General features: G+C 45.4%; 1 protein-coding gene across 1 annotated transcript in view; it reads left to right on the top strand.

Moving 5' to 3' along the window:
* The window catches only part of TECPR2 (tectonin beta-propeller repeat containing 2), a 75837-nt gene that overhangs the window by 8612 nt on the left and 52512 nt on the right, over window positions 1-14713 (top strand). Inside the window, 1 exon segment of the mRNA XM_010851330.1 lies at window positions 5955-6243. Coding sequence (XP_010849632.1) covers window positions 6025-6243 — 219 coding nt within the window. The 5' untranslated portion in view covers window positions 5955-6024.

The raw sequence follows: 14713 nt of genomic DNA, 5'->3' as shown, positions 1-14713 counted from the left end.
TCGTCCCCTTCTCCTCCTGCCCACAATCCCTCCCAGCATCAGAGTCTTTTCCAGTGAGTCAGCTCTTCGCATGAGGTGCCCAAAGTTTTGGAGTTTCAGCTTTAGCATCAGTCCTTCCAATGAACACCCAGGACCAATCTCCTTTAGAATGGACTGGTTGGATCTCCTTGCAGTCCAAGGGACTCTCAAGAGTCTTCTCCAACACCACAGTTCAAAAGCATCAATTCTTCAGTGCTCAGCCTTCTTCACAGTCCAACTCTCACATCTTTCATTTCTCTTGGGTATATAATTAGGAATAGAATTGCTGGGTCATATGGTAAATCTGTGTTTAATGTTTTGAGGAATTGCCAGACTTTTCCACAGTGACTGCCTCCTTTTATTCTCTACCAGCAATGTATGGGGCTTCCCAGACAGTGCTAGTGGTCAAGAACCCACCTGCCAATGCAGGAGATGCAAGAGATGTGGGTTTGCTTCCTGGGTCAGGAGGGTCCCCTGAAGTAGAAAGTGATAACCTGCTCCAGTATTCTTGACTGGAAAATCCCATGGACAGAGGAATTTGGCAGGCTACAAGCTGTGGGGCCACAGAGTTGGACACGACTGAGCGTCTAGACAGCAATGTATGAGGGTTCCAGTTCTCCACACCTCTGTTAACACTTATCTGTTTCTTGATTATAGCCATCCTAGTGGGTGTGAAGTGGTAATGTCATTGTGGTTTTGTTTTGCATTTTCCCTGATGATTAATGATGTTGAGCATCTTTTATTGTGCTTATTGGCCATTTGTATGTCTTCTGTGGATAAATGTCTATTCAGATCCCACTATTCAGTTGGTCACTTGAAAATTATCTTTTAATTATTGAGTTTTAAGAATTTTTCATGTATCGTGGATATAAGTCCTTTGTCAGATAAATGATTTTTTTCCCAGTATGTTGGTTGTCTTTTCTCTCTCTTTTTTTTTTTTGGCTGCACTTTGCAGCATAGAGGGTCTTAGTTCTCCTACCAGGGATCAAACTTGTGCCCCTGTGTTGGGAGTGTGGAGTCTTAACCACTGGACCACAGGGAAGCCCGTCTTTTCATTTTTCTTTCTTTAGTTTTGGCTGTGCTGGGTCTTCGTTGCTGCGCCCAGGCTCCCTGCAGTCGTGGTGAGCAGGGGCTGCTCTTTGTTGCAGGGCTTCTCATTGCCGTGGCTTCTCCTGTTGCGGAGCGTGGGCTCTAGGCACATGAGCTTCAGTCGTTGTAGCACTCAGGTTCAGCAGTTGGCTCGTGGAATCTTCCAGACCAGGGATGGAACCCATGTCCCCTGCCTTGGCAGGGAGATTCTTCCCCATTGTACCACCAGGGAAGTCCATCTTGTCACGTTTTTTTTGATGATGCCTTTGGAGCACAAAAGATTTTAATTTCGATGAAGCTGGAGAGCTCGCTGTGCCCGCTGTGTGTGAGCATCGACTCCCAGGGCAGCTGTGGAAGCAGGAGAGCAGTTGTTCCAAGGACCGCACGGGGGCCCAGGGGAGGGGGGTGCTGGCTTCAGCTCAGGCATGGCCACAGAGCTGAGAAGGGGCCAGCGGGAGGCGGCTGGGAGACAGGGCTGGTGGAACACAATGAGGGATTGCTGTAGCGGGGAGCGAGGGAGAGAGATCAGATGTGTGCTAGGATTTCAGCTTAGATAATTTCAATCAGCTACCTGTCGCCTGCTATAGAATTACGGTCGTTCTTAATGGTGCTTGGCAGGTGAGTCCTGTAGTCCCTTCTCATACACTTGAAGTGGCTTTTGGTTGTATGATCACTGTGCCAAGGAGCTGGTCCAGGGACCCTGAACTTCTGTATTATCCTCTAACATCTCCTAAGCCGCCTCCAACAAACACGTTGTGTACGTTTGAGTAGTGTGCCTGCCCTGCAGGTGCGGCTTTGAGGCGAATCCTTTGCCCCCTTCTAACCAGACTGCAGTCTCCAAGCCCCTTCCGTGTGGAGATTGTGGAGCTCTCAGCGAATGCTGTCAATTCAAGTGAATGAGTTTTTGAAATCTAAATCTCATAATTTGACTGAGCTACTTTGAGGGAAAAGGCTTTAAAGGAGGAAACAATATTCGCTGACATTTGAGAAGTGCTCAGTACTTCTGCCTGCTTCCTTGGAGACCTCATCGGCTAGAGCAGAAATTAAAACACTGGGAAAATTTCAGTTTTTGAGTCTACTGTGTTCTCCGTAGTTTTTTTTAAATATAGTCATTAAAAATCTTATTCTAGGGGAGTATTTAATGACGTGGCAAATGCTCATGATTTATTAAGCATTTATAACGTAGCATCTCTCTGATGGGATTATGAATGGCATTTATTTCATTCTTTGTACTTTCCTATATTTCCACAGTTTTTGAGGGTAAATGTTTAGTTTTTACTTATTTCTTGTAGGGGCCGTGCTGGGTCTTCATTGTGGCGCGGGGTCTTCTCTGATTGTGGCGCGGGCTTAGTCGTCCTGTGGCCTGTGGGATCTTCGCTCCCCAACCAGGGATCAAAACCATGTCCTCTGCATTGCACCGCGGAATCTTAACCACTGGACCACCAGAGAAGTCCCGATAGAGAACATTTATCTTGTAAAAAATAAACTCTTACTTTAAAAGTGCCATGTAAACTAGGGCGCATCCGCGTGCGTACACGCATGAAGGAAGCACAGCTTTTCCTGCGCCTGTGCTGCCCTGCCCTTGGAGACGGAGAGGAGACGGTCGAAACGAGGCCAGCATTTCTCGCCAGTGAAGTGGAGGTAACAGTGGTCAGTGATGCCTTCCCTCCTGAGGTTTTTGGTGAGGATTTAATGAGTTCGTGTGCTGAAATAGTTTCCATTAAGTACTTATGTCTGCTGTTACATTATTGCTATTTGCACTGTTATCTTGGCTTTCATGTCCCATGTCCTTGTAGTGGTCTGTGTGCTTTCCCAAGGGGACTGAGCGTGGCTGTTCTCTCTAGAGTTTGCCTGATAACCTCTTCATTTTCACTTGATTTGGGGGTCATGTGGCTCTTGCCCACCTCTCTGGAGTACTTAACGCAAATCGAGGATTGGGGAGCACATGCATTGCTTAGCCAAGACAGCATTGCCCTTACAGAGTTGGCAGTTTCTGAACTATGCTGCTGTATGGACAGGATCAGCATTCACTGTCAAAGTTTCTGTTGTTGTAGCCTCTTGCCTGAACAACAACAAAGCTGTTGAATCTGTATGACCCCAGGCACAGTTCTGAACCTCCCAGAGTGCTTCAGCTTCTGCTAAAAGAGGGCATATTAGCGTTCTGAACCATCACTGTGCTTGTGCTTAGTCGCTTCCGACTCTGACCCACGGACTGTAGCCCGCCAGGCTCCTCTGTCCATGGGGAGTCTCCAGGCAAGAATACCGGAGTGGGTTGCCTTGCCCTCCTCTAGCAGATCTTCCCAACCCAGGGATCGAACCCAGGTCTCCTGCATTGCAGGTGGATTCTTTACCGTCTGAGCCACCAGGGAAGCCGAAGAATACTAGAATAGGTAGCCAATCCCTTCTCTAGGTAAACTTCTCGACCCAGGAATTGAACCAGGGCCTCCTGCATGGTAGGCAGATTCTTAACCAGCTGAGCTACCAGGGAAGCCCTTCATCATCACAGAGGGACATTATTGTGTACTTATAGAAACAGTGCTTGTAAGTTACCTTGCCTCCTTCACTGTACGTCTTGTCTGTTGTGACTATCAAATGAAATAGGGATTTGAAAATGTCCTACAGATCTAGAGGATTTTTATTCCAGCATTGAACTGGGGCCATACTGGAGGAAAAATGAGATTTTGCTTCATTTCCTTTCTTGCACTCATTCCTCCCTTGCCAGTTTTCCTTTTTCATAACTCATTCATTTATTCAATAAATACTTCTTGCCTCTGATGTTGCCGAACCTTTTCTAGGTGCCAGGGCCTAGAAGGGTGAGTGAGGTGGATGTGTGGGCTCTGCTTTTTGGGGGGCTTACACCCGTGGAGGGGTCAGGCAGAGCAGGCTGTCAACAGAAGAGGAAGAGAGTGTGTGGAGAAAGTGCAGCAGCAGTGGGGTGTGATGGAGAGCCCTTTGGAAAGGCTCAGGACTGCTCAGCTGGCAAAGAATCTGCCTGTGGTGCCGGAGGTCCCAGTTCGATTCCTGGGTCGGGAAGATCCTCTGGAGAAGGGAGAGGCTACCCACTCCAATGTGCTTGGGCTTCTCTTGTGGCTCAGCTGGTAAAGATTCCACTTGCAATGCGGGAGACCTGGGTTTGATTCCTGGGTTGGGAAGATCCCCTGGAGAAGGGAAAGGCAACCCACTCTAGTGTTCTGGCTGGAGAATTCCATGGACTGTATAGCCCCTGGGGTCGCAAAGAGCCAGACACAAATGAACAACTTTCACTTGCAGGACTTGAAGGGCGAAAAGGCATAGATTCAGGTCTTATCCATGTGGCCTTGGACAAGTCCTGTGGTCCTCTGGCCCTTGGTATCTCATGTAAACGTTTGTAGGGTAAGGATTTAATGGATGAGTGAGCACTTCATAAATTATAACACAGTATGTGATGACTGAGCATCTTTATTGAGGGAAGTTTTTTTTTTTTTTTTTTTTAAATTATCTGTGCTGGGTCTTGCTGCTGGATGGGCTTTTCTCTAGCTGCAGCAAGCAGGGGCCGCTCTCGCTGTGATGTGCAGGCTTCTCACCGCCGTGGCTTCTCTTGCTGCCAGAGCGCTGACTCTAGGGCGTGTGGGCTCAGCAGTGGCGGACCCTGGGCTCGAGAGCACAGGCTCAGTAGTTGTGGCGGTCAGGCTTAGTTGCTCCGTGGCAGGTGGGGTCTTCCCGGATCAGGGATCGAACCCATGTCTCCTGCATTGACAGGCAGATTTCTTACCACTGAGCCCCTGGAGAAGTCCAAGGGAAGCTTTGAATCCACATTTCCCAGAGGTGTGGGTGTCAGGGTGGCACAGGGGAGGCGCTGTGTGGCTGAGGAGGCTGTGGGCGTTTCTCCCCCCGCAGACAGCATTCCTCCACCTGGGCTGGCCCACTGCTCTCCTAGTGGGAGTGAGTGCAGTGTCTTGACTGTTTCTTTTACACAGTACTATTATTATCATCTGTTTGGCTGCATGGTGTGTGGGATCTTAGTTCACTGACCAGGGATCCAACCCATGCCCCCGGCAGTGGAAGTGTAGAGTCCTAACCACTGGGCTGCCAGGGAGTTCCTCTTCTCCACGTTCTGTGCTTCCTGGTGGGCTTCAGAGTTTCAAATGTTTCAGAGAAGCTTTCTCCACACTCTAGTCCATGCTAGCTCTCTCCTTCTTCTCATTGAGACCCACAGGTTAGCACCAGTCATATCTGGTTTTGTGTCTTTTCAGGTTCTTTTGCCTCCCTGACGAGATCATAAGTTGCTTGAGATTCAGAGCTATCTTTAATATTCTTCCCACCCCTTCCCCACCATTTATCATGATATAAATTACAGGGGGCAGAAAATAGTGAAATTCAAAAAGTGAGTCTGAATTGTAATGTTGTTGATTTATTTATTTATGGCTGTGTGGTCTTTGTTCCTTTGCGCGGGCTTCCCCTACTTGCAGTGAGCAGCAGTGACTCCGCTCTAGTGGTGGTGCACGGGCCTCTCATCACCGAAGTTTCTCCTGCTGTGGAGCACGGACCCTAGAGTGCAGGCTCAGGAGTTGCGGCTTGAGGGCTCCCAAGTGCAGACTCAGCACTTGTGGTGCGTGGGCATACACCCATGAATCTTCCAGAAGAAGGGATTGAACCCGTGTGCCCTGCACTGGCAGGCAGATTCTCACCCATTGTGCCACCACGGAAGTCCTCAAAAGTAATCTTAATGACACTTAGTTTACTTTCCCTGTGTAATTAAGCTCTGACTATAATTTATACCCACCTGAAAGTTCTTTGTTCCCACTGTGAAGTCTGACTTGTCTTTGCATGACTAGACATCGAAAGCGTTATAATGCCTTGTTCTTCAGCCCCAGGTTTCCCCAGATGCCGGTTAAAATCCCTCGTCCTGCCTGATGATCACCGGTGGAGACCTTGGCCATGGCATCTGTATCGGAGCCTGTTACCTTCAGAGAGTTCTGCCCTCTGTACTATCTGCTCAATTCCATCCCCACGAAGATCCAGAAGGGGTTCCGCTCGCTGGTGGTCTACCTCACGGCCCTCGACACCAATGGGGACTACATCGCCGTGGGCAGCAGCATCGGCATGCTCTACCTGTACTGCCGGCACCACGACCAGATGAAGAAGTACAACTTCGAGGTGGGTGCCGCTTGTCTTCCACTGAGCGTGCGGGGCCCTGGCTGGTGTGTAACACGCCTGTGAGTCCCAGGATCGGGGGGGTTACTTCTGAGTTGCTGAAGTATGGCCTGAGTGTCCTACCTAAAGAGTACTTTACAACCATCTTTCAGGTGGAGTGCAACTAAAAATGCTTTGTTTTAACTTGTTTTTCTTGCCTCCAAAAATCCAGCGTTACTTTAAAAGAGAGCATTATAGTGTTTAACACTTTGAACTTTGAAAATAGGCACAATTTTCTAAGTGGTTTTTTTTTTTCTTCTTCTTTTTTTAAAATTTTTTGGCCATACCATATGGCATGCAGGATAGGACTCAGGTCCCCTACAGTGGGAGCATGGAGTCTTAACCACTGGACCACCAGAGAAATCGCTCACAGTGTTTTCTGAGTGTTTTCTCAAGAGTATGTTCACTGACTGATTCAGATAATCTCTAGGTATTCTGGCAAAATTATTAAGAAAAATGGATCAGGATCAGTTTTGGCTAGGTGCCAGAACGCATACATCTTAAATGAGGACACTTCTGTAGTGCCCTGCTGTTGGGGTCCTGACCGACGTCTCTTCTGGGTTGCTGACTCAGGTATCTCTGTGTATTGTAGATGTTGGGAATGCACCATCACCGTATTCACCTGTCTCGTTAGTATCTGTGATTTATAAGAACATGGGTTTTGTGAGAGACTCAAGGGTGACTGAGTTGTGGCTCCTGCCACGTGGGGCTCTACACTGTGGTTAGTGGACTTTTGCAGACTAAGACAAGGCTTTTGTATTTGAAAGAAGTGTTTACAAATATCTATGTTTTAATCAGTATCGACTTATTAAAGTTTAATTTATAAAGTTTGTTTTTCTTAAGCCTCTGTAGTCAGTTAAAATAACACAGATGGTTAGCATCCGTATAGTACTTACTATGTGCCAGGCGTTATTCTAAACCCTTTACATGTATTAACTCATTTTATCCCCACAGAACTCTATGAGGTAGAGAACACAACTCTATGTTGTTTTGTCATCTCCATTTTATCAGGGAGACAACTGAGGCTCAGAGAGGTTGAGTGACTTGCGAGATAGTCAGAAAGTGGTGACACCATGGTCTGAACTTGGGCAGATTGGCTCTGGAGTTTATATTTGTATTTTTTGTATGAAAATTAAAATTATTGCTATTTCTTTTCTTGATTAATAGGGCATATTACTTGTAGGGGACAATTACTTGAATGATGGGAAGTCTCTCATCAGAAACTATGGACGCTGGAAGATGTTGGTACAGCATGTATAAAGTGTTGAAAGAAAAGAATTTTCAGCTCAGAATTTTTATCCAGCAAAAATATCTATTAGGAAAGAAGGTGAAATAAAAATGTTCTCAGATGAAGGAAAACTAAGGGGATTCATTGCCAGCACACCAGCTCTAAATAATTGCTTTAGACAAATGATAATTGACACCAGAAGGAAACTTGGAACATCAGTAAAGAAGGAAGAATAATAGTAAATACACTAGGCTGTTTTCCTCCTCTTGAGTTTTTTTTAAATATTCTTGACAGAAAAAAATTATATCATTGTGTGATTGAGTTTTCAGTTTATACACATGGAGTAATATATAAAAGAATTATAATAGAGGAGAGTAAGGGACCTGTAGGGTAGTAGGGTTTCTTCATTCTACTGAAGAGGGTCAATGCTGAGTCTAAATAGATTTTGAAAAGCTGTGTGTGTGTGTATGCACGTGTGTGTATTTGTATATCTCCCACATTTGATCTGGTAATCCTTAGAGCAGCCACTTAAAACCCCTGTACAGCATGGTATAGTAAAAAATTACTATAGACATACCAAAATAGAATGTTAAATATATTGAGACAGTTCTCAGGAAAACAGAAAGGTTAAACAGAAGAACGAAAAACAGGAGTAACAAACAAAAAACAAAATCATAGACTTAAATCAAAACATACCCATAATTATATTAAATGAAAATGATCCATACACATCAATTAAAAAAAATTATTGAGATGGAAAAAAAAACTCATAAACAACTATTTGTTGTTTGTAAGAAACTCATTCAAATATAATCACATGTCAATAGATAAAAAGAAAAAGGATGAAAAAATGTACCATGTGAATGCTTATCAAAAGAACGTTGAGGGCTTCCCTGATGGCCCAGTGGTAAAGAATCCTCCTGCCAGTGCAGGAGACACAGGTTCGATCCCTGGCCGGGGAAGACTGCACATGCCGCAGAGCAACTAAGCCTGTGACAGCTCCCGTGCCTGTGCCCTAGAGCCCCCAGTGCCACCATGGCTCCTGAAGCCCCCCTGCCCTAGAGACCACGCTCCACAACAAGGGGACCACTGTGATAAAAAGCCCTCGCTCCGCAAGTGCAGAGTGGCCCCCACTCGCTGAGATTGCAGAAAAGCCCACGCAGCAACAAAGCCCCAGCACGGCCAAACAGAAACAAATGAAAGTATTAAAAAAAGAATGCTGAGTGGCTGTATTAATACCAGAGTAGTCCTCTGAGCAAGGAAATAACCAGAGAGACAGTATTTAATGACAGAAGCGTCAGTTCAGTGAGAAGGCGTAGTGATCCTATGGTGGTCCCTAGTGTACTGTGCTCCTTAACACAGGGCTTCATGACATATGAAGCAAGAGCTGACGTAGCTGAAAGAAGAAGTAGGAAAATCTGCAATTCTAGCTGGAGATGTCAACACCCCACCGTCAGTAATAGTAGCAGACAGAAAGTCAGCGGGCGTGTAGCAGACCCAAGCAGCCCCATCCACCTTTGTGATCTAAGTGATGTTTACAGAGCACTCCACCCAACAGCAGCTCAGAGCACGTTCTTTACAAGTGAACATGGACCAGTCACCAGGACAGACTGTATTCTTGGTTGTAAAACACTCCTCAATAAATTTTAATTGGAGCAGACTTTACATAAAAACCACAGACCTTCAATTTGTAAAATAACACTGTATCTGTGAAGCACAATAAAACGAGGCATGCCTATAACTATTTTTAAAATTTCTGCCTCCAAACTGAAAAAAAACTTAAGGAAGCAAGAGTTTAGTACTCCCCAGAGTGAAAGCACAAGTTGCATCTGCTGCCAGTTTCCTAGTTTTACTGGAACTAGTTTTCTGTTTATCAGATGAGCTCCATGAACTCTGAAGGGATGTGCCATGTGAGGACAGCCTCTGCAGGGACGAGCAGAACTGGGGGACTCTGGTGCAGATGACTGGACCCAGGAAGGTAGAAGGGGACCCTGGGAGGTTCTGTGCACAGCACCATAAGAAAGCATATTTTACTGGGCCCAAATCCACACTTAGCAACTCTGAGTATCAAAAGTGTTTTTGAATACCCACTGGGTATAGAATAGAAGCATATTGTGGAGAATCACAAAGGAAATAGAAAATAAAACTTCTCGTTTTGGAGAGAACAGAGAATTTGGATTTAGAATATTAGGGTTTGAAAACAAAGTTTAGTATCTGTATGTAAAACACATAGGAGAGGATCTGGAGGAATACCTCCAAGCTGTTCATTATGACGACAGAGGGACTGAGAGTGAGGGCAGGAAGGAGAAGGGAGGTATCTTTCTTTTTTTTTTTTTACTTTATTATTTTTTATTTTAAATATTGCGGACTTATTAGGATTTGGACAATAAGTGTGTATTCATCTGTTACTTGTGTAAACACAACAGAGGTTTGTTTTGAGCTTTGACTGTCAGTCATTAGTTGTGTGAGCTGAGGATGAACTAAGTATTCATGTCATTGTTCCTGTAATTTTCGGCTTTAGAGCTGGGGGTCTTGGGATCATTTGGTACAATCCCTGTATTTTACAGATAAAGAAACAGTGAGATTCCTGCCCCAAGCCACATAGCTGGTGGCCTAACCATTTTGCTGTCTTCCCATGTGAGAAGGCAGGGCTTGCATAAAAGTCTGGATTTAGAGCACAGTGGAAACAGATCAATTAAGAGTTTCTTTGGAATTTCCTAGTGACAATTGGGAGGTGCATCAGCTAGGTTTTTTTTTTGTTTGTTTAAAATTTTGGCCACACTGAGGCATATGGGATCTTAGTTTCCCAACCAGGGTTCAAACCCATGCCCCTCTGCAGTGGAAGTGCACGGCCTTAACCACTGGACCATGAGGGAAGTCCCTCAACTAGTTTAGTTTAGGGAATGTCTAAGACTTGATGGGAAGGTAAATACAAATTAGTTTTGTTGTTGTTGTTCAGTTGCCCGGTTGTGTCTGACTCTTTGTGACCCCATAGACTGCAACACGCCAGACCTCTGTATCCCTCACCATCTCCAGAAGTTTGCCCAAGTTCATGTCTGTCGCATCAGTGATGCCATCCAGCCATCTCATCCTCTGATGCCCTCTTCTCCTTCTGCCCTCAATCTTTCCCAGCATTAGGGAATTTTCCAATGAATCAGCTGATCGTATCAGATGACCAAATGACTGGAGTTTCAACTTCAGCATCAATCCTTCCATTGAGTATTCAGGGTTGACTTCCCTTACGATTGACTGGTTTGATCTTGCATTGCCCGGGACTCTCAGGAGTCTTCTCCAGCACCACAGTTCAAAGGCATCAATTCTTGGGCGCTCCGCCTTCTTTACGGTCCAGCTCTCCCAACTATGTGTGACCACTGGGAAGACCATAGCCTGGACTGTACGGGCCTTTGTCAGCAGGGTAGTGTCTCTGCTTTTCAGCACACTGTCTAGGTTTGTCATAGCTTTCCTGCCAAGAAGCAAACATCTTCTGATTCCATGGCTGCAGTCACCATGCAAAGTGATTTTAGAGCCCAAGAGGAGGAAGTCTGTCACTGCTTCCACATTTTCTCTCTCTGCTTGCCGTGAAGTAATGGGGCCAGATGCCATGACCTTAGTTTTTTAATACTCAGTTTTAAGCCGGCTCGTTTACTCCTCCTGCACCCTCTTCAAGAAGCTCCTTAGTTCCTCTTCGCTTCCTGTGTCACTGGTAGAGAGAGGGGCAGACCACCCCGGTGTACTCACCATGAGAACCTCATAGCTGTATAAAAGGGCAAAAATTAGTTTACCCTCTAATCAATCCATATGTGGCACGCACGGGTGAAAGATTAGGTTTTTAAATGAAGTTATTTTCCAAAAGAAGAAAGCAGATCTCTTATATGATAAAGTCTGAGGTGTTTTCAAGGATAATGCTTTTAGAAACCTTTTTTCTTACACAAGTTAGTGGGAGAGGGCAGATGGAGACACAGGAAATGCTTCCTTGCTAAGTGCAAAAGCATGAAGGAAATGCTGTGAGGACCTAATTAAGTACAGAAGTGTTATAAACCTGTTGCTAAATATATGGGTGTGACACACATAAGAAGAGACCAGAAAGTCCAAAAGATAAGCTGACCTGTGTTTCTGTTTTTTTGCTTTGAAATTAAATGTGATTTCTCCTTAGCACCTAGCACGTTGTTGAAATTTCATAGATTTGCCTTCAAAACTGTCTTTGCGTTAAGCCTAACTGTGCAAGTTCTCATTTCTGCAACTTTTCCGTACTGGTCTCCTGGTGAATTTATTCAGTAAGTGTTTATTGAGTATTTACCTTGTGCCAGCCCATTTTAGGACTTGGAAATGCAGTGGAGAGCACACCAGCTCTAACGCGGAGAGCAAAAAATGAGTGCAAGAAGGCCACGTGGCTGGGTGGGGAGCAGTGCTAGGGAAGGGGGAGGGGAGTTGCCAGCAGGAGTGGCTGCTGACTGAGAAGGTGACAGGTGAACACAGACCTCCAGAGAGTGAACAGCTCACCAGGAGGAGCTTCCTGGTGGCGGGTCCAGGTGGAAGGAAGGGGAGCCCTGGGCATGTGAGGGAACGTTATGAATGGCTCATTGACTGATGCCTGTTTTATTTTTTAAAGTGATGCAGAAATGAGAGCTTTTGAATCACCATGTCAGCCAGAGGTGTGTGTATCTAATGCCTTCCGTGTCCTGATGGAAGTCATAACTCTTAGAGTTGTTGCTGAGTAACAAGAGTTATAAGGCTTTGGTGATTAAGACAGTGTGGTATTACTACAAAAATAGATAAAGAGGTCATTGGAACAGACTAGAGAAGCCAGAAAATCTGCATGTATATGAACACAAAGTGATAATACAAAGATTTTCTGGTAAATGATGTCAGCAGTTGGACAAGAATATAGGGGTGGAAGTGAAACTTGATCCCACCTCACTTTGTACGGCTATTTTGTCTTAGCACTTCAAAGGTACTGTGCCATTGTCTTGACTGCTGAGACTTCTGCTGGAGGTCTAATTGTTTTTCTGTAGGTAATCTGCCTTCTCTGTCCTTAAGATCATCCCTAATGATAGAGTCTCAGGCCCCTGCGACTTCCTTCAAACCTAGTAGACCTTTCCTACTCCAATTTGCCTCAAGGAAATTGTTCCAGAAGAAGATGCCTTGGTTTAACTTTTAGATCATTAAAAAGTTGTATAAATATTGAAACTTTGGTTTCAGTTAAACTGTGGTTTATTAAACTGTGGTTCTTTGCTAGCAAAGAAGAGTAGTGAAACACTTCTTATGAATTTAGTGAGTTTATATATGTTTGAGTCTTCTTAAACATTTCTGAGTAGTTCAGATCTGTTGGTTGCTTGATGTGCTAGCAGTTTCTATGAAGGTTCAGCTTTGACACAGCAAAAGCAGCTCCTAAAGAAAGCCTTGTCAAACGTCACAGCTTCCTTGAGCTTGCTCACAAAGAACACTTTTTCCCTGGTGTTTTTTGTTTTGTGTATAAAGGGAAAAGTGCCTGCCAAGGAGCCTAAGAAACTTGGCTAAGACCTATTGGTGAAGTGATTGTCCAGAAAACCCCTGCTGGTTTCTTGCAAATCAGAGGTTTTTCTCTTAAGCTAATTACTAGATTTCTGTTTGAGGAAGTTAAGTTGCCACTTAGAGGCAACAAGAAGTGTCCCTACTCCCCTCCCTGGAAGCTGGAAAGGAGGGAAATAGAAGAGTTACACACATAATAGATAAGCTCTTCGGAGGACAGTCTCCTTAAAGAGACAGAAGAGTGGCTCCCAGGCCAGAACAGGGCAGAACTGTTTTCATTTCAAAAGGACGAGTATATGAGAGAGGAGAGGGCCGGCAGGCTGCTGTGTGATTCGGGAAACTAAACGTTGGGCTGAACCGGGCTTTGCTGGAGGTGGGGGTAGCGATTCCCTGAGGGCTGTGATGCCCTTGGTGTGGCTGGCACTGAGGCTTACTGAGGTTTCCTCAGAAGTTGCCCCATGCTTGCTGAGCAGCTTTTGAACTAGAACTTGCTGCCCACCTACATCGGCCAGTGGGGGCAGAGTGCCGGTTGTTCCTACATGAGCCTTCTGGTTTGTGCAAGCATTCGTTCGCTGTGAAATAATCATACATTGGCTTTGGGGTTCAGCTCCGTGTGAGTTGGTGATCACAAAACAGCCCTCCTGGGCTGATGAACAGCAGGACACGGAACGGATTGAATACTCGGATCGGGAAGCTTGAGGGCAGATCCTTCGGGTGCCCATTCACCAGTGTGGATCTGTGTCTTAGGCACTTCTATACACTTCTGTGTGTAAACAAACAAGCATGAAAGCTCTGAATAAGAGCATGGGAGTGATGGATCCCAGTTCCACAGCAGTGGTCTGATACAGCAATGCAGTCAGGTGTGGGGGGGTGTGGGGCATAGAGGGCTTCGAAGGTGCTCTTGGTGATGAGTGGGGACTCCACAGGTGCTCACTTTGTGATGGCTCTTCTAGCTGTGTGATCACGTGTGTCAGTTCAGTGCAGTCGCTGAGTCGCGTCCGACTCTCTGCAATCCCATGGACTGCAGCATGCCAGGCCTCCCTGTCCATCACCAACTCCTGGAGCTTGCTTAAACTCATGTGCATCGAGTCAGTGATGCCATCCAGGCATCTCATCCTCTGTCATCCCCTTCTCCTCCTGCCTTCAGTCTTTCCCAGCATCAGGGAAATGAGTCAGTTCTTCGCATCAGGTGGCCAAAGTATTGGAGCTTCAGCTTCAGCATCAGTCCTTCCAATGAATATTCAGGACTGCTTTCCTTTAGGATAGACTAGTTTGATCTCCTTGCTGTCTCAAGAGTCTTCTCTAGCACCCCAATTCAAAAGCATCAATTCTTTGGTGCTCAGCTTTCTTTATAGTCCAACTCTCACATCCATACATGACTAGTGGAAAAACCATAGCTTTGACTAGATGGACCTTTATTGGCAAATTAATGTCTCTGTTTTTTAATATGTTGTCTAGGTAGGCCATAGCTTTTCTTCCAAGGAAAAAGTGTCTTTTAATTTCATGGCTGCAGTCACCATCTGCAGTGATTTTGGAGCCCAAGAAAATAGTCTGTCACTGTTTCCATTGCTTCCCTACCTATTTGCCATGAAGTGATGGGACCACTGGAGAAGGGAATGGCAAACCACTTCAGTATTCTTGCCTTGAGAACCCCATGAACAGTATGAAAAGGCAAAAAGATAGGACACTGAAAGATGA

The sequence above is a fragment of the Bison bison genome, unplaced genomic scaffold, assembly GCF_000754665.1.
Source record: "Bison bison bison isolate TAMUID 2011002044 unplaced genomic scaffold, Bison_UMD1.0 scf7180017864302, whole genome shotgun sequence".
In the NCBI taxonomy this organism is placed as follows: domain Eukaryota; kingdom Metazoa; phylum Chordata; class Mammalia; order Artiodactyla; family Bovidae; genus Bison; species Bison bison.
The sequence above is the reverse complement of the archived record's forward strand: the minus strand, read 5'-3'. Positions and strand labels throughout refer to the sequence as shown.